This window comes from Centropristis striata, chromosome 6, assembly GCF_030273125.1.
Source record: "Centropristis striata isolate RG_2023a ecotype Rhode Island chromosome 6, C.striata_1.0, whole genome shotgun sequence".
NCBI classification, from domain to species: domain Eukaryota; kingdom Metazoa; phylum Chordata; class Actinopteri; order Perciformes; family Serranidae; genus Centropristis; species Centropristis striata.
In genome coordinates, this window is record NC_081522.1 from 20,410,362 (window position 1) to 20,435,579 (window position 25,218).

The following is a 25,218-nucleotide window of genomic DNA, read 5'->3' on the forward strand; positions in this document are numbered from 1 at the left end:
CTCAAACGGCTGGATTTGAAGGACACTAAGTCCATCTATATTAAGTTTTTGAATGCAATTCGTTCTGCTGCGCGACTTTTCCAGTCTAAAAAAATATGCTGTGTTTGCTCCGCTTCTTCCAGCCATTGCTGTCTCAAACCAAGGAAGGATCCTTGACTTTGGGATACAGCTCCTGTCTTCACTGCGTGTTTCCGGTCGGACCATTAACGACGTGACACGGTCCGTCTCGCAAACATCCGCCGCTGTTTGCAGGATTATGAAAGCATGACTAGTGACTAACTACTTTATAACTACGCCAGTGAACGCAAGCGAACAGATGGCCCTGTTTGGATGGCTTATCTAGGACCTCGGCTGGGACCGTCACGCATTTTTATCCCCGGTGTGTCCGCGTTCAGACTCCTCGGGATGGCCGACATGGGTCTGTCGATGAGTCGTTCCCCGCTCGAGCGGCTCGACTTTGACAACGTCGCTCTCAAGAAACTTCCCCTAGACCCGTCCGAGGAGCCGGGGGTGCGGCAGGTGAAAGGAGCGTGTTTCTCCCGGGTGAAGCCGCAGCCGGTGACCAAGCCTCGGTTCGTGGCTGTGTCACATGAAGCCCTGGCGCTGCTGGGGCTCAACGGAGAGGAGGTCTTAAACGACCCGCTAGGGCCAGAGTACCTCAGCGGGTCCAAAGTCATGCCTGGATCCGAGTTCGCCGCTCACTGCTACTGCGGCCACCAGTTCGGCCAGTTCGCCGGACAGCTTGGCGACGGGGCGGCCTGCTACCTGGGGGAGGTGAAGGTGCCGCCCGGCCAGGATCCAGAACTGCTGCGGGAAAACCCGAGCGGCCGGTGGGAGATCCAGGTGAAAGGAGCCGGGCTGACTCCTTACTCCAGGTACATTTTCTGAAATATATAAGAAATGTGAAACTTGCTCCAAAGATCACCTAAAAGAGGGGATGTGGTTGAGGAGTGTTTGGAGGGATTGATAAGCTTTGAAATAGTTAATATACATTCATGGGGAAAAATTAGAACATTGTTTTCTTCCATTTCTTTTTTCATTCCAATGCCTGGAACAACTAAAGGTACATTTGTTTGGACAATTATAATGATAACAACAAAAATAGCTCATAAGTAGTTTAATTTAAGAGCTGATATCTAGACATTTTCCATGGTTGTCTTGATGATGATTTTGGTTATTACCAAGACAACCATGGAAAATGGAGCTCTTAAATTAAACTCTTATGAGCTATTTTTGTTATCATTATATTTGTCCAAACAAATGTACCTTTAGTTGTGCCAGGCATTAAGAAAAGAAGGGTGGTCTCATAAGTTTTTTCGTATCCATATTCTGTATGTGTTGTTGTCCAGTATAGCTTTATGTGGAAAGAGTCATCTATCTTATTCTGTCTTCCACAGACAAGCTGATGGCCGCAAGGTCCTGCGCTCCAGTATAAGAGAGTTCCTTTGCAGCGAGGTGATGTTCTTCCTGGGCGTTCCCACCACCAGAGCCGGCTCCGTAGTCACCTCTGACAGCAGGGTCGTAAGAGATGTGTACTACAGCGGGAACCCTCGCAACGAAAGATGCTCTGTGGTCCTCCGTATTGCTCCCACCTTCCTCAGGTGAGTGCACGTTGTCCCCCTTTCACCTATCGTGCATGTGTGAGCTTCTCAGGATGCATACACAAGAGTTGTTTGTCTCAGTTGTGCACTCTCTGAGCAGGTTTGGATCATTTGAGATCTTCAAGCCGGCTGACGAGTTCACAGGCCGCCAGGGGCCCAGCTATGGACGTGATGAGCTCCGCGGTCAGATGATGGATTATGTCATCGAGATGTTTTACCCTGAGATCCAGCAGAATCACCCAGATAGGGTGGAGAGAAACGTGGCTTTCTTCAGAGAGGTCAGGGCACATGAGTGGCACTCTCTTCCACCTATCAAATACACACATTGCAGCCAGTGACATGAGACTGAGACTGAATGAATAATGTGTTTTCTTCAATCAGCAAGTAGCAGATTCAAGTCCTGACCTTACATTTTGCAGCCAAGAACATTTGGATCCTATTATCCTGTTAAGCTGCTGTGGATGGTTCAGTGGCTGCTTGTGCTGAGTCACTATGACCTCTGCTTAATATGAGATTAGGAAGTTAACAAGGCATTAAACTCTGGATACAGACATTTTTCTCATCTAATTAGCAAACAACATGCAGATCAGGAAACACAAAAGAACCCTCTTCTATCAGATGACTGTCCTCTCTCTGTTTGCAGGTGATGCTCCGCACGGCTCGCCTCGTGGCTCAGTGGCAGTGTGTCGGTTTCTGCCACGGAGTCCTGAACACAGACAACATGAGCATCCTGGGACTCACACTGGACTATGGTCCATATGGCTTCATGGACAGGTCAGACATATGTGGAGCATTTATGGCAAATTGATCTGATTGAACAAACAGTCAATCTCTTGATCCTCTACAGCAGTAGTTCTCAACCTTTTTGAGTCGCGACCCCCAAAAAGAAACAAAATGACCAATAAAAGACACAAAATGACTAAAAAAAGACACAAAATGACCAAAAAAGGAAACAAAATGACCAAAAAAAGACACAAAATGACCAAAAAAAGACACAAAATGACCAAAAAAAGACACAAAATGACCAAAAAAAGACACAAAATGACTTAAAAAAAGACACAAAATGACCAAATAAAAAGACGCAAAATTTAAAAAAAGACACAAAATGACCAAAAAAAGAAAACAAAAATGACACAAATTGACCAGAAAATGATTTTAAAAAAAGACATAAAATGACCAAAAAAGACACAAATGAAAATGAAAAATGATTTGGCGACCCCCAGAAATCATCTCGCGACCCCAATTGGGGTCCCGACCCCAAGGTTGAGAATATCTGCTCTACAGTGGTGGAATGTAACTAAGTACATTTACTCAAGTACTGTACTTAAGTACAATTTTGAGGTACTTGTACTTGAGTATTTACATTTTATATAACTTTATACTTTTACTTCACTACATTTTGAGGTGAAAATTGTACTTTTTGTACTCTACTACATTTAGCCGACAGCTTTAGTTACTTTTCAGGTCAAGATTTAACATAAAAAACATAATCAATTTAAAGTGATTTAGACATTTTTTTATTAAGCCTCATAACATTATATGAAGTAGTTAGAATTAGCTCTACCTTGAGAAAATTAAAATGCTGCTGGCATAAAAGCATCAGTAATAAAAATCCAATAATATATGTGGAATATATATAACAACCTGAGTGGGGCCATAACGAGTACTTTTACTTTTGATACTTTTGTACTTTTACTTTAGTAAGTTTTGAATGCAGGACTTTTACTTGTAGTGGAGTAATTTCACAGTGTTGTATAAGTACTTTTACTTAAGTAAGGGATCTGATTACTTCTTCCACCACTGGTCCTGTATTTGATATTTAAGTCAAAATATACTTTTTATTTTACTGCAACTACTTATTCATCATGTTTAAGTCCTTACTTCATGATGTTCAAGCTGGCTCTTCTGTCTGTACATGCTTTGTTTGATGATGTTCTGACTGTGACTCTATTTTTATGTTCTCTGTTGTTTTTAAATGGTTTGTAACTAACTGTGCTGCTGCCTGTCTTGGCCAGGACTCTTTTGTAAAAGATTTTAATCTCAATAAGACTTTCCTGGTTAAATAAAGGTTAAATAAAAAAAAATAAAAATAAAAAAAATCATCATACAGGAGTAAACAAGATAAAAAACACTTTCCTTTTCCTTCTCAGGTTTGATCCAGATTTCATTTGCAACGCCTCAGACAACTCCGGCCGATACTCCTACCAGGCCCAGCCGGCGATCTGCAGGTGGAACCTGATGAAGCTGGCGGAGGCTCTGGCTCCAGAGCTGCCACCAGACCGGGCTGAGGCGGTCCTAGACGAGTACCTGGATCTGTATAACGGCTTCTACGTGGAGAACATGAGGAAGAAGCTGGGCTTATTAAAGAAGGCCGAGCCTGAGGACGAGATCCTGATCACCGAGCTGCTGCAGGTCATGCACAACACAGGTATGATGGGAGTGGAAGGGCTTTATATATTGTCTAATCTGATGATAAAACAATGAATCTAGTGAGAGGCAAGGAGTTTGAAGATGCAAATACATACAGTCATGGAAAAAAAATATTAGACCACCCTTGTTTTCTCCTTGCTTTCTTGTTCATTTTAATGCCTGGTACAACTAAAGGTACATTTGTTTGGACAAATATAATGATAAAAACAAAAATAGCTCATAAGAGTTTAAATTAAGAGCTGATATCTAGCCATTTTCCATGGTTGTCTTGATGATGATTTTGGTTATTACCAAGAAAAACATGGAAAAAGGCTAGATATCAGCTCTTAAATTAAACTCTTATGAGCTATTTTTGTTGTTATCATTATACTTGTCCAAAGAAATGTACCTTTAGTTGTACCAGACATTAAAATGGACAAGAAATTGAAGAAAACAAGGGCGGTCTAATATTTTTTTCCTTGACTTTACATGCAGTACTCATATTAACATGAAATATTTAAATTGTCAATGGTGCAACTTTATTTTATTGCAGCATTATTGTAACCTTGTCTTGTTCCCCTCCTGCAGGTGCTGACTTCACCAACACTTTCCGTAGCTTGAGTCAGATTTCCTGTCCCTCTGAGGAAGAAAGTGAGGGAGAAGAGGAGCTTGTCAAGAAAGCCACAGACCTCCTGCTGGAGCAATGCGCCTCCTTAGAGGAGCTCAAGGCCGCCAGTAAGCCCACTATGGATCCACGGTGAGCTAGCCACGCATCCTGTATAAACATGCTATGTTTGTCTATTTCATACCATCATAGAAATGAAACGTAAGTGAAACCCAGTTTAGTTTTTAGGGTGATGGATAAAGAATACAATGGCAAGTGCACCTATACATAATCAGCTGGACTTGAATTGCAACAGCATTGTTACTCCCTCCAAGTACTGATTTATTTTAAGCTTCATTCTTTCATCTTAAATCCACTTCGAATCCAAGTTCACATTTCTACAAAGTAAAATACAGATAAATGAAAACAAAATACCTTGTTGGCTGCATGCTACATAAAGGCCTTTATTAAAGGTTTTGGTAACGCTTTATATTAAGGTCCTTGTAATAACCATTAATTAACAAGTAATAAGGCCCTTGTAAGTCCTTACAAGATGCTTATTAACATTATTGTGTGTTTATAAGCTTATATAAGTGTTAATAATGGCATTACAAACACCCATGACCCACCCATTATGTCTTTGCCATGCCTTTATTAATCTTATTTTGTTTGCTTATTGATATTAAAATATACTTTATTGCTCATCTATTATAAATAACTATAAGTTAACTATGCTTTTTGCAACTACCGGATCTAAAGCGAGAACAATGCCTTATTACTTGTTAATTAATGGTTATTAAGGACCTTATTATAAAGCGTTACCAAGGTTTTTGCTCTGAAAATTACCCTGACAAAAAATAAACTAAATTGCACAATCATTTTTTTGTGACAAGGCCCTTAGAAAGATTTCCCTGGCATAAGCTTTTATTTCACCTGTGAGAAAACTTTACCATAATCACCATAATGTAAAATAATTTTCCTCACTTGCCTTCAGGGCTTCTGAACACTTTGTTTGCTCAATGACAAAGCAGTGTGTCTTGAAAAAAAGAGTTGTATTCGCATAATATTTGCTGTGGATATTCATGGTTGCCAGAAAACTATTCATACTATTTTTAAACCCTTTAGTTACAACTTGTTTGTGATGATATAACCAAGCACATTCAAACTCTCAAGGACATGTTATGTGTTGTCTGTCTTTTAGCACCACCCTTTGGACAAAATTTGGATTTTGTTTGGCCCCCTCCATATGAAAGTATAACAAAAGCAAAACTATTAGAAATATGTTTATACTGTCCAACACTTCTGCCTTATTAAGTTTGATTCACATTGCAGCCTCTGGGTGTCACTATGGGGCCTTTATTTTATTGTTCTTGGGCACATGTTAGAAAAATCAATGTTTCACAGTGCATCAGTTTGAGGTGCCTTGAAGCAGCATTCATTGATTTTTGGGAGTCAGTTCAGGCCAACGGAAAAAGCTGTAGTAAACAACATTGCCAAGACTGACATGTCAGAGTTTAAAGTGTTAGCAAACAATGACCTAATTACACATTCAGCTGACACAGAACAGCACAAGCATTCATTTGGAGTTGTGTTTCTGCTCCACTATTCACTCTCCGTTTAGCACTTATGGCATCGTAAAAATTGAGTAGGTGCAGCTTTAAGGCCTTAAAAGCTACTCATCCTAAACCCTGCTAGAGCTGTTTATTTTTTGGACGTAACTATCTGTAACAGGAGCACTGCAAATGGAAAAAATCATTGTCAGAGGGATGTCTTATGCCATCTTGTCTGTGTTATTTCGTAATAATGAAGAAACAGACATGCTCTTGCAATTGAAACATAGACCAAAAACAAAATGTAGTAATCTTGTTGTGAACAGTATTATGAGGAAGTCTGGTTATCATGTCTGGGGTTTTTGAAAGCCATTGAGAGAAAATGGATGATGTAAACATCAGATTTAGAGTAATGAGAGTATCACATTTAAGTGCGTTATCTGATTTCCTGCCTAACTTAATCTTTTTGTGCACCTAAGCACAGTCAGAGGAACAGAATGCTGCACAAAGATTCATTTTGGTACCTCAGATTCCTCATTATGTATCTAACAACAGATTGGCAGCACTGGTCCTCTTTCTCTAATATGCCAATAAAGATTATAACTGTTATATGTTCTCTATCTGCTGTTTTTTACAGTGAGCTGGCAATGTTGCTCTCAATGGCCCAGAGCAACCCAGCTCTGTTCCAGATGATCTCAGATAGGACAACAATTGCCAGGCAGTTAGACAAACTGAGCAGACTGAAAGACCTGATGGAGACGAGCCAGGATGAGCTGAAAACCAAACAAGGGGAGGACTGGAGCCACTGGATCACACGCTATAGGTGAGATTATTAACTGGGTGGATAGAGGAAGAAAGGCAAGAGATGAGAAAGAAAAACAGCTGGCATGTAAAGCAAGAGTTAGAGGGTGGAGGGACTGCAGGGACCGGATAAGAGATTTGTGATGGGTGGAAGTGTGAGTGATAAAGGGGGTGGAAGGAGAGAAAGAAGAGGAAATGGTGAGTCTGACTTTGCTCCAGTGTCTGACTGAGCGTTTTGTGTTATCACTGCTGCAGGAAGCGTCTGGCTCAGGAGCTGGAAGGACAGAGTGACGTGCGGGCGGTGCAGGAGGAGAGGGTGAGGGTGATGGACAGCACCAACCCTCGCGTGGTGCTCAGGAACTACATCGCCCAGAATGCAATTGAGGCTGCTGAGAATGGAGACTTCTCCGAGGTCAGGCTTGGACTTACAGTACAGGCCAAAAGTTTGGACACACCTTCTCATTCAATGTTTTTCCTTTATTTTCATGACTATTGACATTGTAAATTCATCAAAACTATTAATGAACACATGTGGAATTCTGTACTTAACAAAAAAGTGTGAAATAACTGAAAACATGTCTTATATTCTAGTAAGCAAAGGGTGGTTACTTTGAGGAATCTAAAATACAAGACATGTTTTCAGTTATTTCACACTTTTTTTGTTAAGTACATAATTCCATATGTGTTTATTCATATTTTTGATGCCTTCAGTGAGAATCTACAATGTAAATAGTCATGAAAATAAAGAAAAACGCATTGAATGAGATGGGTGTGTCCAAACTTTTGGCCTGTACTGTATATGTTTTTGGTAAAACTTAATATTCATCATACTCAGTGGTGGAAAAAGTATTCAGATCCCCTATTTAAGTAAAAGTACGAATAGCCGTTGTGAAATGACTCCACTACAAGTAAAAGTCCTGCATTCAAAACTTACTTCAGTAAAATGGCAAAAGTATCAGCATCAAAATGTACTTAAAGTATCAAAAGTAAAAGTACTCATTATGCAGAATGAACCAACTCAGATTGTTATATATATTCTAAATATATTATGAGATTGCTATTAGTATTATTGATGCATTTATGTAAGCAGTGTTTTCATTTGGAAAAGACAGGGCTCATTTTAACTACTTAATTTACTTTTATGTGGTTTAATAAAAAATTAAAAAATCTAATCACTTTCAATGTTTTTATGTTAAATTTCGACCTGAAAAGTAACTAAAACTGTCGGCTGAATGTAGTGGAGTAGAAGTATAAAGTTACATAAAATGGAAATACTCATGTAAAGTACAAGTACTTAAAAAATGTACTTAAGTACAGTACTAGAGTAAATGTACTTAGTTACATTCCACCACTGATCATAATCTTTTTGAAATTCTGACTTTTGCGTACAGTATTGACTTGTTTTGCATTGATACTCTGAACCCCAGAATCTACTGGTGGGTTTGAAAAGCATGTTCTTTTTTTTTTTTTTTTTAAATCACCAAAATTACACGATTTATCATAGACAGAAACTGTAAAAACAGGCATTATTATCACATTTTCAATTTTCCAATAATCCAAATTAGGTGTTACTAATGCTTCAGTCTGTCGAATGTACCATATTGAAGCTTAAAATAGTGACATTTCATCAAAATCACTTCATTCTACATCTTCCATTTAAAATGTAACCAAAAATAAACCATTTGCACGAACCAGATCCTGTAGAAATCATTAAATTCTGAGCTCAGCAGCACATCTGGGAAGCTATGAATGACTCAGCTGAGACCGACAGTGACATGACAGAAATTCAATGAAAATTCAGCTAAATCGCAGCTTGTTTACACAGAGCAGAGGGGAGAGGACAGAAGGTTGTAAGTAGAGGTTTTAATGTTGGTTTAAATGGTCTAGATGTTAATATTTCAATATGTGCAGCATGTGGAGCCATTTGTGAGCATTTGGGAAAATGTTCTGTATAAATAGATTCTCTTTTTTTCCAAGCCTTTTATTGTTTATTGTTTATTGAATGGATCCCCATTAGCTGACGCCTTGGCGACTGCTAGTCTTCCTGGGGTCCCTAAAAGACATAGAACATGACATACAAACAACATAAACAAAAACAGTACATACAAGAAAAACAATAACAAACACAATTAATACATACATGCAATACTGTTAAAAAAAAAATAATTCTACATTCATATTTACCCAACAAAAAATTCTACATTCATATTTACCCGACGAATGTTATACTGTAAAATTCAGATGTCTATAGTGTCAATATCAGCTGTATACACTTATAATTTATCATTTCATTAAAGAACATTTTAAAGGAAGAATCACCCGGCTACAGATATAGCAGCGAAAAAGAAATAAAATAAGAAAACAAAATAAATCACAACATATTAGTAATCATTCATTTTCAAAATGAATTAGCAAAGTAATTCAACTATTCTTTTTTATTTTTCTTCATGATTTATGGCATACTGCACAAAAGATATTTATGATTTTGCGCTAGTTGTAGCCACAACTTCATCGCGCTGTTTCCATAGAGGTGCAGGACTTGTATATTGCAGTGAAAAAAAGGCCACAGTGAGTAAAATGCGACAAGAGCAAAAAAAATAACTGCTTTGGGTTCAGAGTGATTTCAAAGCAGCAAAACAAAGACACTAAATGACCTTTTGCTCTCTTCAGCTTCAGTGTTTCACTTTTAGGGTGTTCACCTGCTCTCACTTCCCTGTCTGTGCTGCAGGTCCAGCGGGTCCTCAAAGTCCTGGAGAAGCCTTTCTCATCGCAGCCAGGTCTGGAGTTTCCTGCATGGGGGGCCGGAGGGGAGCCCTCCGAACAGGGAGAGAGGGATGAAGGAGAAGAGCAACAGCAAGAGGCGGCGTCTTCATCCACAGCCAGAAACCCTGTTCCCTATGACAGCAAGCCCCCAGCTTGGGCCAATGAAATCTGTGTCACATGATCTTCATAATGACTTCCTTGATTTCTTGCTTTCCTGCCTGAAGCCATGAGAGAGTTAACTGGTCTTCCAGTTCATATATTTTGTACCTGTTATGTCTTTTTTCCGATCACTGTACAACTCTCTGTGACTCTGACAGGCAGCGTCAGGGAAGTTAGCATGAGGCACAACACCCCATAGGCTACCTGGATTAACCAAAGCGGACAGGAAGTGAGTTTTTAGTGGTATAAATGCATATAATTATAAATATGTTTCTGTGTCAGGTGAGAAATGTTTTTACCCCAATCTGAAATGTGCCAGAAAATTACTGTGAAGTGATTACTTTTTTTCCACTAGTTGAAATTTCTGCATAAAACAGGATATTACAATGTGCATTAACATAAAAAAAACGACTTAATATGAGGAGTTTAATGCATGGCTGTTTTTTAAAATGGAATTTTTTAGGAATGCCCTTAAATTCAACATGCATTAAGCAGAGAAAAACAAGAAAAAGTGCAGATTATGAAAGATGTAAAAATCATATTTTTGACTTTACAAAGAAGCCTCTCCGCTCGTTCCCTGCCTGCTTGGTAATTTCATGGTAAGCTATACATGACGACTCAGACAACAAGTCCTACAGGGACCTGTCTGACTCTGACAAATGTGGGGTGTCACTTCAACATATACCAAATAATGAGTGTGTGTGTGAGAGAGAGATGATTATGTTTTTTTTAGGAATGTGTTTGGGTGAAAGGGATTGCTTGCACTGAATCCAGTTAGCCGCAACAGTAAAACACGCACAAGTTATTGTTCTATAATAGAAAAAATTGCCTTTTGCCTCTGTCATATCTCCACTTTATAATACGCACAGAACCACAAATACACCTGACCACTTTTGCTATCTAACGTGTTGAGGAAGCCACAAAACTACAGTTGATCTCTAATCATGGAAAGAGAAAAAAAAAAGGAACCGCTTGTTCTATTTGACTATTTTAGTCGGCTTGTGGCAATGCAAACTTCTGCAGGGGAAGTTTATTGCACATTGTGCCGCAAATGTGATGCTATCATGTGGTTTTGTGTAAAGGGAAAAAACATGAGCGCCATTCATGAATTTATTTTTATTGTGATGCCTCTGCACTAAATATAATTGCTGTATTTGAACAAATCTGTTTGGCAAATAAATTTAGATTTGTTGGCAAAATGAGGCTGTTAAAGCTGGAACTTGACACAAGAAATGACAGAAATGGGCATGAAATGAGATTATGTTCCAGATTTTTATTTTTCCTTAATAAATGTTAACTGAATGGTTGAGCTCTTCCTCAGCTGTAGGCTTAATATATCCTAATAAACTGAGCAGCCAATACATGTTGTGTACTCCTTATTTTTGGCAAATACACAGTTGCCCATAAAGTTGGAATAATTTTGTTTTCAGACACAATCCTCTGTTAATTGTGGTTTCTGTGAAGAATAAAACACATTGTCACAATCATTTCATGGAAAGATGTAAAAAAAAAAATATATATATATATACATTTTATTCCAACTTTATGAGCAGCCGTGTACATCCCGACCATGCTGCCTTCATGATCTGAACTCCACCTCCACATTTCTGCGTTACATAACATTTTGATTGTTGCCATTAGATTGCTCCACTCTGATAACAGACTAATCTTTTCTTTCTGTGTATTTCACATAGACGGAGCTGACACTCTGACATTTTCAGTTTGTTTCTAACAGCGTTTCCTTGTTCTGTTTCCTGGACACATGACACTGTGTTGTATTTCTTCAGCCACATAGTTGAGTGTCTTCAGCCCAGGGCGTCATGTCCCAGCAAGTCTCAACATTTTCTTACCCTACTCATACTCAAGCCACAGAGGAACAGCCTTCATAAATGCCATTTAAATCCAGCGCCTTTTTTGGGCAACTTTAAGCTATAACAATTTTTTACGCACCTACTTACGCATTCCAAAGAAATCTTCTCATTCAGTCTTGTGTTTCTCACATTCCAGCCTCCTTTGCACCTTTAATTGCAGGCCTCTCGCGAAGTCGGGAGTGGCTTTTGGTGACCTCAGGGTGCGCCCTGAGCGGCTGACACGCAGAGCTGCGCAATGATCGAGGGTTAGCGCATAGGTGGGATCTGGGACAATGGTTGTGTAGCGACGGACGAGACAAAACAACCAAAGAAGAACATATTCTAGATTTTATTTCATTTTTTCTTAAATTATAAGGATGTCGAAACGAGTCAGACCAGGCTATTACCGCCAAGAAGTCAACAAAAGCTCATGGGAAGTACCGGAGCGGTACCGGGACCTGAGGCAGGTGGGGACCGGGGCGTACGGGACGGTATGGTGAGTTGATTTCTGCGTAACTGAGAGAAGCTGTAACTCTAATGGTGCTGCGGGTTATGGGGAGCAGGGTGACAAAGAAAGCGACGGGACAGATGGTGGCACACAGGCAGCCGCACGGTGCCACAGCCAAACAAAAGAAAAGTATCTGCGCTCCGCTGAACACATGCTGCTTCACTTCCTGATATGATGGAGACACTTGCACCGAAACCTTCGCTTCCCCGCAGCCCTCCTGTCATCTTTAACCCCCGTTAAGGTTACCGGGTTATATAGAGCGCATGGGTGGTTCCGGGTGAAATAGGTGCGCTCCACCAAGTTTACGGACACAACAATGAAACGCAGCTTTTCATGCACCTTTGTGCGTCTCGCAGCATGCGGCGCCTTTGTTATCAATGATTAACTCTGTGGGCGGTTACGAAACTGCGCGGACTGACTCAATGCAACTTAATAACACATGAACAACTCTGAGAAATTATGGTAGGGTACAAGCTGGAGATGGAGCCGCCTGCTGCAGCCATCACTGCTGGAGTGTGGGCGAGGGCAGTGTTTGGGTGTGTGTACAAACACAGGTTTGGGCTTATAGTAATGACAAATGGGTAGCAAACAGAATGTTTTCTAGCATGTGCATCTTCTAAATTTTAAGGCCACCCTAAAAGGCACTTCATTGCGTTTCTTTACTGAATCGGCAACATAGAGGCTACTTTATTTAGCTTTTTCCATTTACAGGCTCCCTTTGAGGAATCTGTAATGGTAGTCTAGGGCATCCTAGAAGGCATGGATGCATGGATGCATGGATGGATGGATGGATGGATAGATAGGCAAGGCAAGGCAAGTTTATTTATATAGCACAATTCTACACAGGGACATTCAAAGTGCTTTACAGGGGCAAGATTAAAATACATAAAACACATTAGAAGACATTTAAAAGCGAATTAAAAATTCAAGGTTAAAATGGAAACAGAAAAGTCTTCAGACTTGATTTAAAAGAGCTGAGAGTTGCAGTAGACCTCAAGTTCTCTGGGAGTTTGTTCCAGAGATTTGGTGCATAAAAACTAAACGCTGCTTCTCCTTGTTTAGTCCTAACTCTGGGGACTGTAAGTAGACCTGTCCCAGATAGATAGATAGATAGATAGATAGATAGATAGATAGATAGATAGATAGATAGATAGACTTGTCTTTAGCCTCTCCAATACATAAAATACAAACATGACACACATAAAAGCATACAATCTCTAAATAAACACAAATACACATAAGTAATACATAAATACACTAGCAATACACTATACACCAGTAAAAACATACAGCAACAAACAATTGTGCAAATGGGCAGGAACTAGCAGCAGCGGTGAATACATTTAAAATACTGAGGTCTTCATCATTTGGTGTTCAGTGCCTGTATGGCACGGGGAATAAAAGACCTTTTATATGTTTCCAGCTCGCCATCATGTTTTCTTTGTTTACGGGCACCCAAGGGCCACCATATCACATTTTCCCCACTGGGAGGGCACCAGAGAGGGCACTTTGTCATGTTTTCTCCATTAACGGGCATCTTAGAGGGCACGTCGTGACATTTTCCCAACTGAAAGAGCACCCGAGGCATGTCAAACTGATCCATGAAACGGCCGGTGTGGCTTCAGGTTTTTGTTCAAACCAAGCAGCAGTACACCAGAAACATCAAATCAACTGAGTGAAGACAGTTCAGGTGATGAATGACTCAGGTGTGCTCCTGCTTGGTTGGAATGAAAACCTGCAGCCACACCGCTCCTTTCAGTTGGACGCCCCTGCCCTAGAGGGCTCTTCATCACATTTTCTCTACTAGTAGGGCAACAGAGAGAGCACTTTTCAATTTCACAACTGGAAGGGCACCCAAGGGGGCCACGGTGAGGTTTTCTCACCTTGAAGGGCACTTCATCACGTTTTCGCCATTTCGGTGGTGTGTTTTCTCCACCTGAAGGGTGCACTTCATCATGTTTTTCTATCTCGGGGCCATCCAAAAGGTGCACCAAGTGTGGGCAGTCGCTCAATCTTCCCCTCCTCTGAATCCAGTGGGTACACTCGGATCAGAGGATTGAGGAGATCTTGGTCATGTTTCAGATCAGTTCACATTCTTTGGAAGATGTTATATTATATTTGTCTCACACACGATATATTCTCTCACTCAGCTCAGCAGTGGACTTCAGAACAGGAACCAAAGTGGCAATCAAGAAACTGTACAGACCTTTCCAGTCGGAGCTCTTCGCCAAGCGAGCTTACAGAGAGCTGAGGCTTCTCAAACACATGAAACATGAAAATGTAAGAGTCAGCTAGTTATGGAGTCCAGGCCTGCAGGACTATTGCTTTTTACACCAGTGAAATTATAATATGCAGCAATTGTTTGGTAAAAATGAACAACAAATGTCTAATATATCGTATATTTCCGTCTGGTGCAGGTGATTGGCCTATTCGATGTGTTTACTGCTGACCTCTCTCTGGACAGATTCCATGATTTGTAAGTGACTTTATGCGTCAACCACTGCAACAGAGCAGTATTAAAGGGACAGTTTACCCCCCCAATTTTTTTATTTTTTTTGTCTTAGCCATAGTGTTATTACAAGTGCATCTCAATACATTAGAATATCATGGAAAAGCCCATTTCCAGTAGTTCAAGTCAAATAGTCCGACCAATTGAGTGCATATAGATTATAGCCAACATTTCCATAATAAACATACTTTTTAAAATTGGTCTTTTGTAATATTCAATTTTTTTTTGAGACATTGAATTTTAGGTCTTCATTAAATAAAATCATTATAATTAGAAGAAATTAAATACATTAAGACACTAAATGTTTAATCCTGTGTGTATTGGATCTATATAATGTGTTATTTCCACCTTTTGAATTGAATTACTGACATTAAAAACTTTTCTATGATATTCTAATGTATTGAGATGCACCTGTATCAATCTAGAGTGATAGTGTTGGACATATGGTCAATCTTCTCTTGAATGTAATTCAACCTGATGGCACTCATCTTATCATGGAGTGCTAAAAAATACATCCGATATTCCACAAATCTTGTTGTGAGCAGTTTCATTGAGAACCTTTTATTTCTTCTATAATTTATAATGTTTCCTTCTTCCACAAGTTATCTGGTGATGCCATTCATGGGGACAGATCTGGGGAAGCTGATGAAGCTGCAGAGGCTGTCGGAGGAGAAAATTCAGTATTTGGTTTATCAAATGCTCAAAGGGCTGAAGGTGGAGAGCTCTACTTTAATTGTACACTGTGGACAGTTTATTACTTTACCTGACTTTATTTGTCCTGGTAATTAAACCCCTGCTATATTCTTTCATTGCAGTATATTCATTCTGCTGGTATAATTCACAGGGTAAGTTGTCTTTTGTATGTATATTTCCACCGTGCATGTGTGAGATAAAGATTGCAATCAATCCAAACCAAACTTTTAGAAGGACTTGGTGTTTTCTACACAGATGTATACCCTCCCCCATTGTTGTTACACTAGTCGCTAAGTCATAGTCTTTTTATATCACGTTTTTAGGACCTGAAACCAGGAAATCTGGCCATCAACCAAGACTGTGAACTCAAGGTACAGAGGTACACACGCTGATAACCCAAGCAAACACATCTGCCCATCATTTCCTCCTTTTTACTGTCTTAAACTGTAATCATTAACAAATTCTTAATCGTCATATAAAACATTATAATGTGTGCAATAGTAAACTGTCAAATTATAGCATTACTAATAAAAGTAAACATTGTTAACAGTAAAATAACTATCAATTCAAGTTTTATTAACTATCCATTACCATTTATCAGTGATGGTGATAATAAATCTTTAACTATAAAATCATCAGTGCATTGCCCAGAATGTCATTGCCAATTCTGCTTTATTAACAAGTCCCTAAAGTTTTATTAGCAGACATGCTTCCTTGTTATGAGCAAAATTGAAATGTTTCTGTGTCTAATTTCACTTCCTGTCCTGTCAGATCCTGGACTTTGGTTTGGCGCGGCAGGCAGACAGCGAGATGACGGGGTATGTGGTGACCCGCTGGTACAGAGCCCCGGAGGTCATCCTGAGCTGGATGCACTACACTCAGACTGGTAATAAAGAGCTAATTAAAAGAAAAAGACCCACTCTCACTGTCATCGCCTACCAATGTGTCATGTTCAGTTCTCCGTGTTAGCGCTGAATCCTCTTATCTCATGATGAAGCATGAATTAGTTGTTTAAGTGTTCTCATTTGCCCTCAGCTCAAGGCTTCTGCTTCAGTGATTTACTGTAGTACATCTCCAGAATGACCTTTGTCACTTCTAGTTACCAGGCAGAGTCCTGTTGCTTTGTTACTTTTTCTAAAGATGTCTTGCATGTTTCTTTTGGTTGCAGGGTATTCAGGTTTGTTGAGGCTACACTGTAAAAAAAAAAAGAAGATAAACAATAGCTACTCAATAAAATTGAGGCAACAGATTACACGCAGTATTATTAATTAAATCTAGCTATGTTACAAGTTCAGTTAATAACAACTTAACAGGAAGTGCCTATCAATTAAAAACAGGCTCATTCTATTGTGTTAGATTCATTCAAAATTCTCTTGATTTAGAATTACATACACATAAAGATTAAATAATAATAATAATAATAATAATAATAATACATTTTATTTGGAGGCGCCTTACTTGGCACTCAAGGACACCGTACAAAAAGATAGAAAAGATTCAGCAATAAAATACACAGAATTAATAAGAATAACAATACAAAAGATAGATTGGACAGGGTAATTGTGATCAGAGGGAATAAGCAGTTTTAAACAGATGTGTTTTGAGTTGTGATTTGAAATGGGGGAGTTAGTCAATGTTCCTGAGTTGGGGTGGTAGTGAGTTCCATTATATTCAATGTGATCAAAATAAGTAGATTATATCTCAAACATTTTTATGTTCAAGTTTCTTAAACAACTGCCTCAAAATCAAGGACGCATTTATATTTAATACATTTGATCAAATATATTAAGTAAAATGAAATGACTGCTAAATAATTTATTACAGTGTACAGTCAGTAGAGACATTAGTATTTATTCCTGTTTTAAGATAGATTTGTCTATATTATTGTGAATAGTGAGTCTAGAAAGCAGCTAGAAGTGAAAAACGTCATAGGGAATAAATTGAAAAACAAGGCTGGGGATAGTTGTAACAGCACTGCTTCCTTCTGACACGGATGCAGATGGTTGTAACAATAATAACAATAATTGAAGGTTAGTCCTTTTTTCAACATGCCAAGAAAGTTGGTGAGAAAAAACCTCTTCGGGGTGTGCCTGACCACATACTAAAATCTGGATCAGATGAGTTGAGACAAGCAAAGACATTATCAGGCCAAACTGATGTTGGTGCTGGTTAAGCTGGTTATTAACTGTGCCTTTAGTGTAAAGTATTTTAAGTGAATGCGAATATAGCCAGCTATTAGAGATTGAAAATGGTTGCTTTTTAGTTTTCATGCAACAGTATTTGGAGCAAGCTGTACCATACAGAGGGTTGGCAACACGTGGCTCTTCAGGCGGCTGTTTGCTCCCTGTGGCTGTGACAAAAAATGTATATGAAATGAAATGGTTATTTCTTTACATTTTAGTTTTCATTTATCATTGGCCGAAAACAATTTGTATTCTTAAAATGTAAAATTGTGTAGCTTTTAGACAGCATAAAAAAGTTTTAACTTAAAAGTCCACAGTCTAGTTTTGATATGTCTTGGGTGTCGAGCCTCTCATTTGCACTTTGCTCCTGGCTGCTTTCTCGCAAAATCATATTTATAAATGCTCATTATGACCTATTAGTAATTATGGTAGGCTGATTTAGACTTAGTAGGCTGTTTTGTCATCATTGTAAGGCTCAAAATAAGGTTTGCGGCTCCATTCACACACGTTTTCTCTTCATTTGGCCAACAATTGCTTTTTTGTCAGTAAAGGTTGCCAACCTCTGTACTGTACCATTCAGTCTGTTGTATGTTATCTGTATGGTCATGAAAATTCTATTATAGGTACTTCAAAAAAAGTAATGGAAAAGTTTTGAAATTTTGTCCATCTAAATGTGTGGGAGCCCTGATTTTAGTGGGGCATGTTGTAAAAATGTAAAGCCTTGTATTTGACGTCAGTTAATTCTGTGATGTAGTTGGAGAAGTTGGAAACATCGCTATTTGTTGCAGACAAATGAGGGAGCTTTGTGTAAAAATGTGACAGCCTTTAACACAAAAAATTGAGTTCTAGGTGCTGAGACAAAACGTGTAACAAACATCCCTGTTCTTCCCTACTCTAATATCGACGCAAAAGTTTTTATGTCAGAGTGTTAGGATGGCAAGTTTGGCAAGGCATGGCAAGGCAAGTTTATTTGTATAGCACAATACACAAGGTAATTCAGAGTGCTTTACATACACATTAAAACAGCAAGACACAATTGAAAACAGTAAAAACAGTCAATTAAAACAGGGAAATAGAAATAAAAATATAAACAAGATAAAATAAGATTCAGCAGGATAAGAAAATAGATAAAATAATAAAAAGCACAAGTCAAACATTGTGTAGTTAAAAAGTAAGGGCAGTAGAGTAGAGCAGATAAGTGTTAAAGTCAAGAGTACGCTGCAGTAAAAAATAGTGTTTTTAGTCCTGATTTAAAGGAGCTGACCGTTTGGGCAGACCTCAGATCTACTGGGTCAGATCTAGGATGTAGTGTAACGTCTTTTTCACTTGACTCAGATGGTAATAATATGTATTTCCCACTAGGTGGTGTGCTCTTAACATATTACCTTGTAGTGCAGGTGCTTTGTGATGCATCTTTTCCAGCTGACCCTTAGTGTCCTGTAATTGTAAATTCCTTAGTATTGAAACAAAAAAATCTGAAATATGTTTTGCTTCTTCCTCAGTGGACATTTGGTCTGTGGGCTGCATCATGGCAGAGATGCTTCAAGGAAAACCTCTTTTTAAAGGCAGCGACCGTATCCTTTCAGTTCCCTCTCACATAGTACAGACAGTCATACAGCTAACAGTCAAAGTCATGTTTTTTGGCAGAATGAGTGTAAAATTTCACAGTTAATTTTTCCTTTTAAATATTGAAAAGCATTATCCTGTGTATGTAACTTATCATGTTTGACCCTTGACCCCGTCCCTCAGACCTAGATCAGCTGAATGAGATCATGAAGCTCACAGGAACACCACCTCAGGAATTTCTATCTAAACTGGAATCTGAGGATGTGAGTTCAGAAAGCTTCAGGAATTTAACGACACACCCTTTGATTTTATGAAGCACCCAATCATGCCCGTAAATCCTCACAATTTAAGGAAGTGGAAGCACAATTGGGCAAAATAGGAGGTTTGTGCTGCATTAAATACATTCATTTCTTCTCTTAGGCCAAAAGCTACATTAAAAGCCGCCCAAAAGTGGAAAAGAAAGACCTTCAGAAGGTGTTTTCTACAACCAATCCACAAGGTAGGTTGTGCTCAGCTTTATAATTTGATCCATTTACGGTTTGATAGTCTAACTGTGATTTCACTGCGTGTTTCCAATCTCTCCTCAGCTGTGTCTGTGCTGGAGCGCATGTTATTGCTAGATCCGGAGAATAGGGTAACCGCTGCAGAGGCTCTCATGCTGCCTTACTTCACTGAGTACAGAGAACCAGAGGAGGAGACAGAAGCACAGCAATACGACCACTCACTAGACAACACAGACCAGCCGCTGGACCAGTGGAAACGTGAGGATGGCAGGGAGGAGGAGCTGTTAGACTGATTATGGTTCAAAGAAGCACAAACATTTAACCCTTAATAGGGCACTCATTGAAATACATGCAAGTTCCAAATTTCAACCCTAGAGAATATTTTAGGATATTACATACAGCCAGAATGTGTAAAAAACATACAGAAATAATATTTTGAGAAAAAAGTTTACGAGATTAAAGTGGCAAATCTATGAGAAAAAACTGCACAGATTTATAGATAGATAGATAGATAGATAGATAGATAGATAGATAGATAGATAGATAGATAGATAGATAGATAGATAGATAGATAGATAGATAGACTTTATTTATCCCAAGCTGGGAAATTACAGTGTAGCAGCAGCATTACACACAGAGACAGTGACAACACAATTAAATAGAAAGAACAACCTAGGCATACTTCAAGCAATAAAATATAAGAATACAATAAAATGCAATAAAAATAAAGTGTCTAAAGAAGGAGTATGTATTAAGGAGTAGAATAGAATTCCAGTGCAGAATAAATATGAATATACAGTATAAAAATGTTGGTGCTATGAAACAAATAAGGTGCAATGAACAGTGTGCATAAAAAACACATAAGTGCATAGACAGTATGTAATGAACCAGGCTATTATCTGTTATTGTACAGTGTGATGGCATGTGGAAGGAAAGATTTAAAGTGGTGAATCTGCAAGAAAAAATTTGCTTTTTTCCCCCACTTTTTTCCTCGTAAATCTGCGACTTTTTTCGCATAGATTTGCCACTTTAAATCTCTTAAATCTGCAACTTTTTTTCTAGTAAATTTGCAACTTTTTTCTCGAAATATTATCTGAAGTTACCAAATATAGTTCTTTGCCCGATAAAGGTGGAGGTGAAGGGGAAAGACGAGAAAAACTCTGAGCTGTTATTCTTATTGACAAGTACTGTCCTTTTTCCTTTAGGTCACACCTTCACAGAGATCTTGACCTTCAAACCAGTTTTGCCAGATTCCAAGGAAACTTCACTGTGAGACAGAAAGAGTCGGCTGTGCAGTGTGGAACCAGAACAAACAAGTTTAATTTCACTTCAATGGTACATATATGATTTTTCTCTTGTTTTTTAAGGAAAAACATCACTACCTACCAGTAATTTTAAAGTTAGAGTTTGAGTCATTTGTATCAATAGAAGCACAATTTAAAGGAATAGTTCTTATTTATTGAAGTGGAGCTGATTTAGATCTGATGGTCAGTTTGAAGAAGCATGCAGCAATACGAGCACTGAGGAAAAGCAATCTACTGCTGTGGACGGGCAGCAGCAAAACATTTTTTAGCACCTAGGAGAAGAAAAGAATCAATATCAGTTTAAGTGCACACTATATTTAGAATATTTTCACAGCTTTACCTCTCAGACTGACCTTTCCACTGGGGACCTGAGGCCAATATCTATGCTCTCTTCAAAGCCACCGGGTCCATTTGCAAAACCACAAATTTGACCTGAAGAACATGGGTTGATTGTTTAGTTTGTGTGTGTTATATTGTAACCCTAACCCAGGGATTCCCAAAGTGTGGTGCGTGGAGCCCTGGGGGTGCGCAAGATGAAAAATGTAATGGCGGTCTGATAATTACACAATTATATTTTTTCCCCCACACAATAAAGAAGTGTAAATAAACATTTCCTTTGTAAAATGTAAAATCAAAAACTGTAATATTAATTAATAAATAAATGCAGGCTATTCAAAATTCACTTCATCTTAAAATGAAGCGTAAAAGAAGTTATCTTCTTCCATTTTTCCAGCCTGTGTTATGATGACGGGTTGTTTAGCTCCACGCTCATTTAAACTTGCTGCAATTTTTGTTCAACGCGGCTCAAAATATTATAACATTTTCCCAACTTCTCTGCTTTCTGCCTCTGATCCTGAGCCTGTCATCATCCTCTTTGCTCTTAAAAGTGGAAGCTTGTTCATAACTTTGTTGCATTATATTGAAACTGTGTTTCAGGTTAATTCAAATGCGAGACCGCATTGTTGTGATGGTGATTATTTAATTATATGTGTGTTCTCATTTGAGCATGATTAAACATGCCGCCTTTAATATGGCTATAAAAAAAGTGTATTGCATTTTGGTTTTTTTGAAGGTGTGGGGGATTGGGGGTGCGTCAACACGGTTTGGAAAGGGGGGGGGGCGCAGCCAAAAACTGAAAATATTCTGTATATAGTGTACACTTAAACTGGGCCTGTTTTTTTTGTTTTTTTACATTGCTGAGTTTCTGTGTTGGTACTCTTGCCTGCTTCTTCAAACTGAGGCCGTGCCGACCGCCGTCTACTGTCGTTAACACATTGACTATGGATAAGTATGTCATACAGCCCCACTTTAAAAAATACAATTTATTCTAAAGTAATAGATCCAGGACAACACACCACACTGAAAGGGAAACAAAATGTAAAATAATGAAAATTACTTCACTTAACAGTAATCTTTTTTCAATATGTTGTTTTGTGAAGTAGGTTACACTGCATGTCCTTAAAAGACATTTGATTGAAATTATTCGGATGTGTGTGTGTGTGTGTGTGTGTGTGTGTGTGTGTTTCGTCTACATGTCTGCTCTGACCTCGTTATTTCTCCCAGTGGCCTTAAGATAACAACAAAACAAAAACACTGCTGAGCTGTTGATTTAAAAAATCCGTTGCAGCAGGTTGTGCATTCACATTTTAATTTCATACCAAAAACAGTTTAGTTGTATCTTATTATGTTGTTTTTTTTAAAACACAGAAAGCAGCATTTTGTTTTTTGATGTGTGAATTTAGGTTTCTAATACACCATTGATGTATTTTTATCATTAAAGATTCTCTTTGGAAATTTTGAATGTGTTGTTGTTGTTGTTTTATAGTTTTCTCCTTGCCATATTTATTTAGTGTTAAATCAGATTTTGGCTCGCAGTATATCTGTTAAAAGTCCCATATTGTAAACAGTGAGATTTGTTTCATTATAAAGCAGGCTTAGGTGCTATATAAATGCTGTGAAAGTATCGAAATGTTCAATACACAGAGAAATGGGGCTTTTTGAGAGGGGGACTTAAAGAGACAGGCACTAAAATGGAGTGTTTCAGACAGACTGTATGAGAACAATAATGTGTTTTTTGAACATTAAAGCAAGTAAGCATGAGTAGAAACCCAAAATACACACATGAAACTGAAAATAAGCATACCCAAACCATGATAACTACTGACACAAATAAAGTGATCTGTACATGTAAAATTGACAGACTTCTCCTTTAAATGACAATATTGCATGTTTCATATTAATCTATCTGTGGTCCAGCCATTATAGACAATGGTATTTCACCTTTGTGTTGGTCATGTAAACAAACACTAGGTGGCAGCATATAAACAAGCCAGGACCAGACTGTATTTCTAGCTACTGAGATAGTAATGTCGGTCCACTGCTTTGGTTTTTTTTACTTATATAGCCAACTTGAGAAATATAGGGTGGGTTTTGATGATGAGTAATATTCAGATATTCAGACATGATCCTCTAACTTTTCATTTAGCACCAGCAGCAGATGCAAGTTTTTGAGTATCCAGTAAAATAGTTTTTCTAGTGTTTGGATTGGTTCAAAATTGGACATTTATGGTTATTTCTTAACTTTGGCTATCCCAAGATTTAAACGCAAAAAAAAATTGTTTTTCTAATGTTAGTGTCCCCTGAGATTACTGACTATGTCTATACTGACTTGTCTCTGTGCAAATGTGCTTTCACGGGGGGGATGCATGTGCACTTGCCTACAATCTGAATGTAACTAGGGCAAGCTAGCTTTGCTACATCACACAAAGGTAATCGCTGTCTAATGTGCAAAAGGCAACAAAGAAACCTGAAACCTTCAATGCAGAGCGGACTTGTCAGAGATAAAAAAAAAAAACTAAAAAAAATCTTAGCAGATATACTTGTATGAATCACACGCATTAACACTTTGTAAGCCACTGCCAGTTACAAACTAACAAGCTAACAAACAACATAAACAGATAAAAGCTGCTAAATCCACTTATTCCAGACCAGACTTTAAAAGTATCACTGCAGATTGTGTGAGCAGCCCGATTGGTTATCACTGGCATTTAAAGGAAGCAGGCAGTGCTTTCCACCACTTCCCATTGCATCCGGGCACTTCACAGTGCTTCCACACTGCTCTTTGACAGGTCAACCTAGCTCAAGCAGCTGCAAGCCAGCAAGGCGCATGGCTAGACCCATAGTTTGTTAATGAGGGGAAAACCACATTTACCCAAATATTTTTCATAGTAGAGTATTTTTACATATTTGCAATGTGGTTGGAGGGGGAATTCTGTTTATTCCATTTGCCTGTTAATAAATATTATAATTGTTCAACTTTGAGTCCATGCAGCCATTTTTCTGCATAGTTTTATGTTACCAAATATGTTACTTCCTGTGACCCCTAGACCTCAAACTAAGGTCGTAACACTTTGTATTTGTATATGTCTACATTTATGACCAAATACCCCCAAAACTAATGACATTCAAATTAGCTTTAGCTGTGCATTACACTAACCACTGTCTTTTTTAACATGTTAGCATGCAGATGTTAGCATTTAGCTCAAAGAACCCCAGTCTCCAAGCCCAGTCTTGTTATTCTCTTTTGTAAGATTAAACCTGTCACAATAGTTGTTGCAGTGATTTATTGTATAGCCGTTAACACTGACAACCCTATTTTTGTATTTAATATGATTGATGACTTCAAGTAACAAACGTTTACACATTCTTGCAGAATGCCTGTTTGCTTTGAGATTCTGCTCATTCCTCCACATGGACTCTCCATTGGTGGGTGTTGAATTTAACAAGCTTGTCTTGAGTGACCTCCAGATCCTTGACTCCAAAGGGTGACACATCCTCCCCCACCTCCCCCAAACCCCCCCCCCCCCCCCCCCCCCCCCCCCGAGGACAAGCTTCCTTCCCGGGCCGGAGCTCCTCAGAGCCAGACCCTGGGTGCATGTTGTGTCCTCCTCATGATACACACAGTGGATAGTTCACAGAGGAGTCAGAGAGTTCTGTTCCCGCTGCAGACAGGAAAATAGAGGGGAAAGCACATTTTTTTACCCCCACAACCCCTCCTCTCCACTGCGACACATGGACGGACTCCCTCTCTATGTCTTGTTTGTTGACCCTGCGGTTTATTTTCAGAGCGGGTTGGATTCAAGCAGCATATTTTCTAAGACACACACACACACACACACACACACACACACACACACACACAGAGTTCACGTGTGT

General features: G+C 38.8%; 2 protein-coding genes across 2 annotated transcripts; both read left to right on the plus strand.

The window, feature by feature from the left end:
- Positions 1–100: 100 nt before the first annotated feature.
- selenoo1 (selenoprotein O1) lies at positions 101–11,248 on the plus strand. The gene is made up of 9 exons (XM_059335771.1): positions 101–875; positions 1,398–1,601; positions 1,702–1,879; positions 2,245–2,375; positions 3,752–4,029; positions 4,599–4,767; positions 6,802–6,987; positions 7,221–7,377; positions 9,694–11,248. Exons 1-9 carry the CDS (start codon positions 331–333, stop codon positions 9,916–9,918), a joined length of 2,073 nt encoding a protein of 690 aa, XP_059191754.1. The 5' UTR covers positions 101–330; the 3' UTR covers positions 9,919–11,248.
- An 830-nt stretch (positions 11,249–12,078) lies between these two features.
- On the plus strand, positions 12,079–22,058 carry mapk12a (mitogen-activated protein kinase 12a). The gene is made up of 12 exons (XM_059335052.1): positions 12,079–12,233; positions 14,396–14,525; positions 14,663–14,721; positions 15,357–15,468; positions 15,570–15,599; positions 15,771–15,818; positions 16,219–16,333; positions 19,133–19,204; positions 19,380–19,459; positions 19,617–19,695; positions 19,784–19,957; positions 20,905–22,058. The coding sequence occupies exons 1-12, from the start codon at positions 12,115–12,117 to the stop codon at positions 20,970–20,972; spliced, it is 1,086 nt and encodes a 361-aa protein (XP_059191035.1). The 5' UTR covers positions 12,079–12,114; the 3' UTR covers positions 20,973–22,058.
- The last annotated feature ends 3,160 nt before the right edge of the window (positions 22,059–25,218 follow it).

What these genes read in the sequence shown, in the direction of transcription:
- mapk12a (XM_059335052.1), top strand. Translation starts at nt 12,115, where the DNA reads ATGTCGAAACGAGTCAGACCAGGCTATTACCGCCAAGAAGTCAACAAA. An exon ending in TCTTTTTAAAGGCAGCGACC is followed by an intron (nt 19,205 to 19,379) that starts GTATCCTTTCAG and finishes CCCGTCCCTCAG; the next exon opens with ACCTAGATCAGCTGAATGAG. An exon ending in CTAAACTGGAATCTGAGGAT is followed by an intron (nt 19,460 to 19,616) that starts GTGAGTTCAGAA and finishes TTCTTCTCTTAG; the next exon opens with GCCAAAAGCTACATTAAAAG.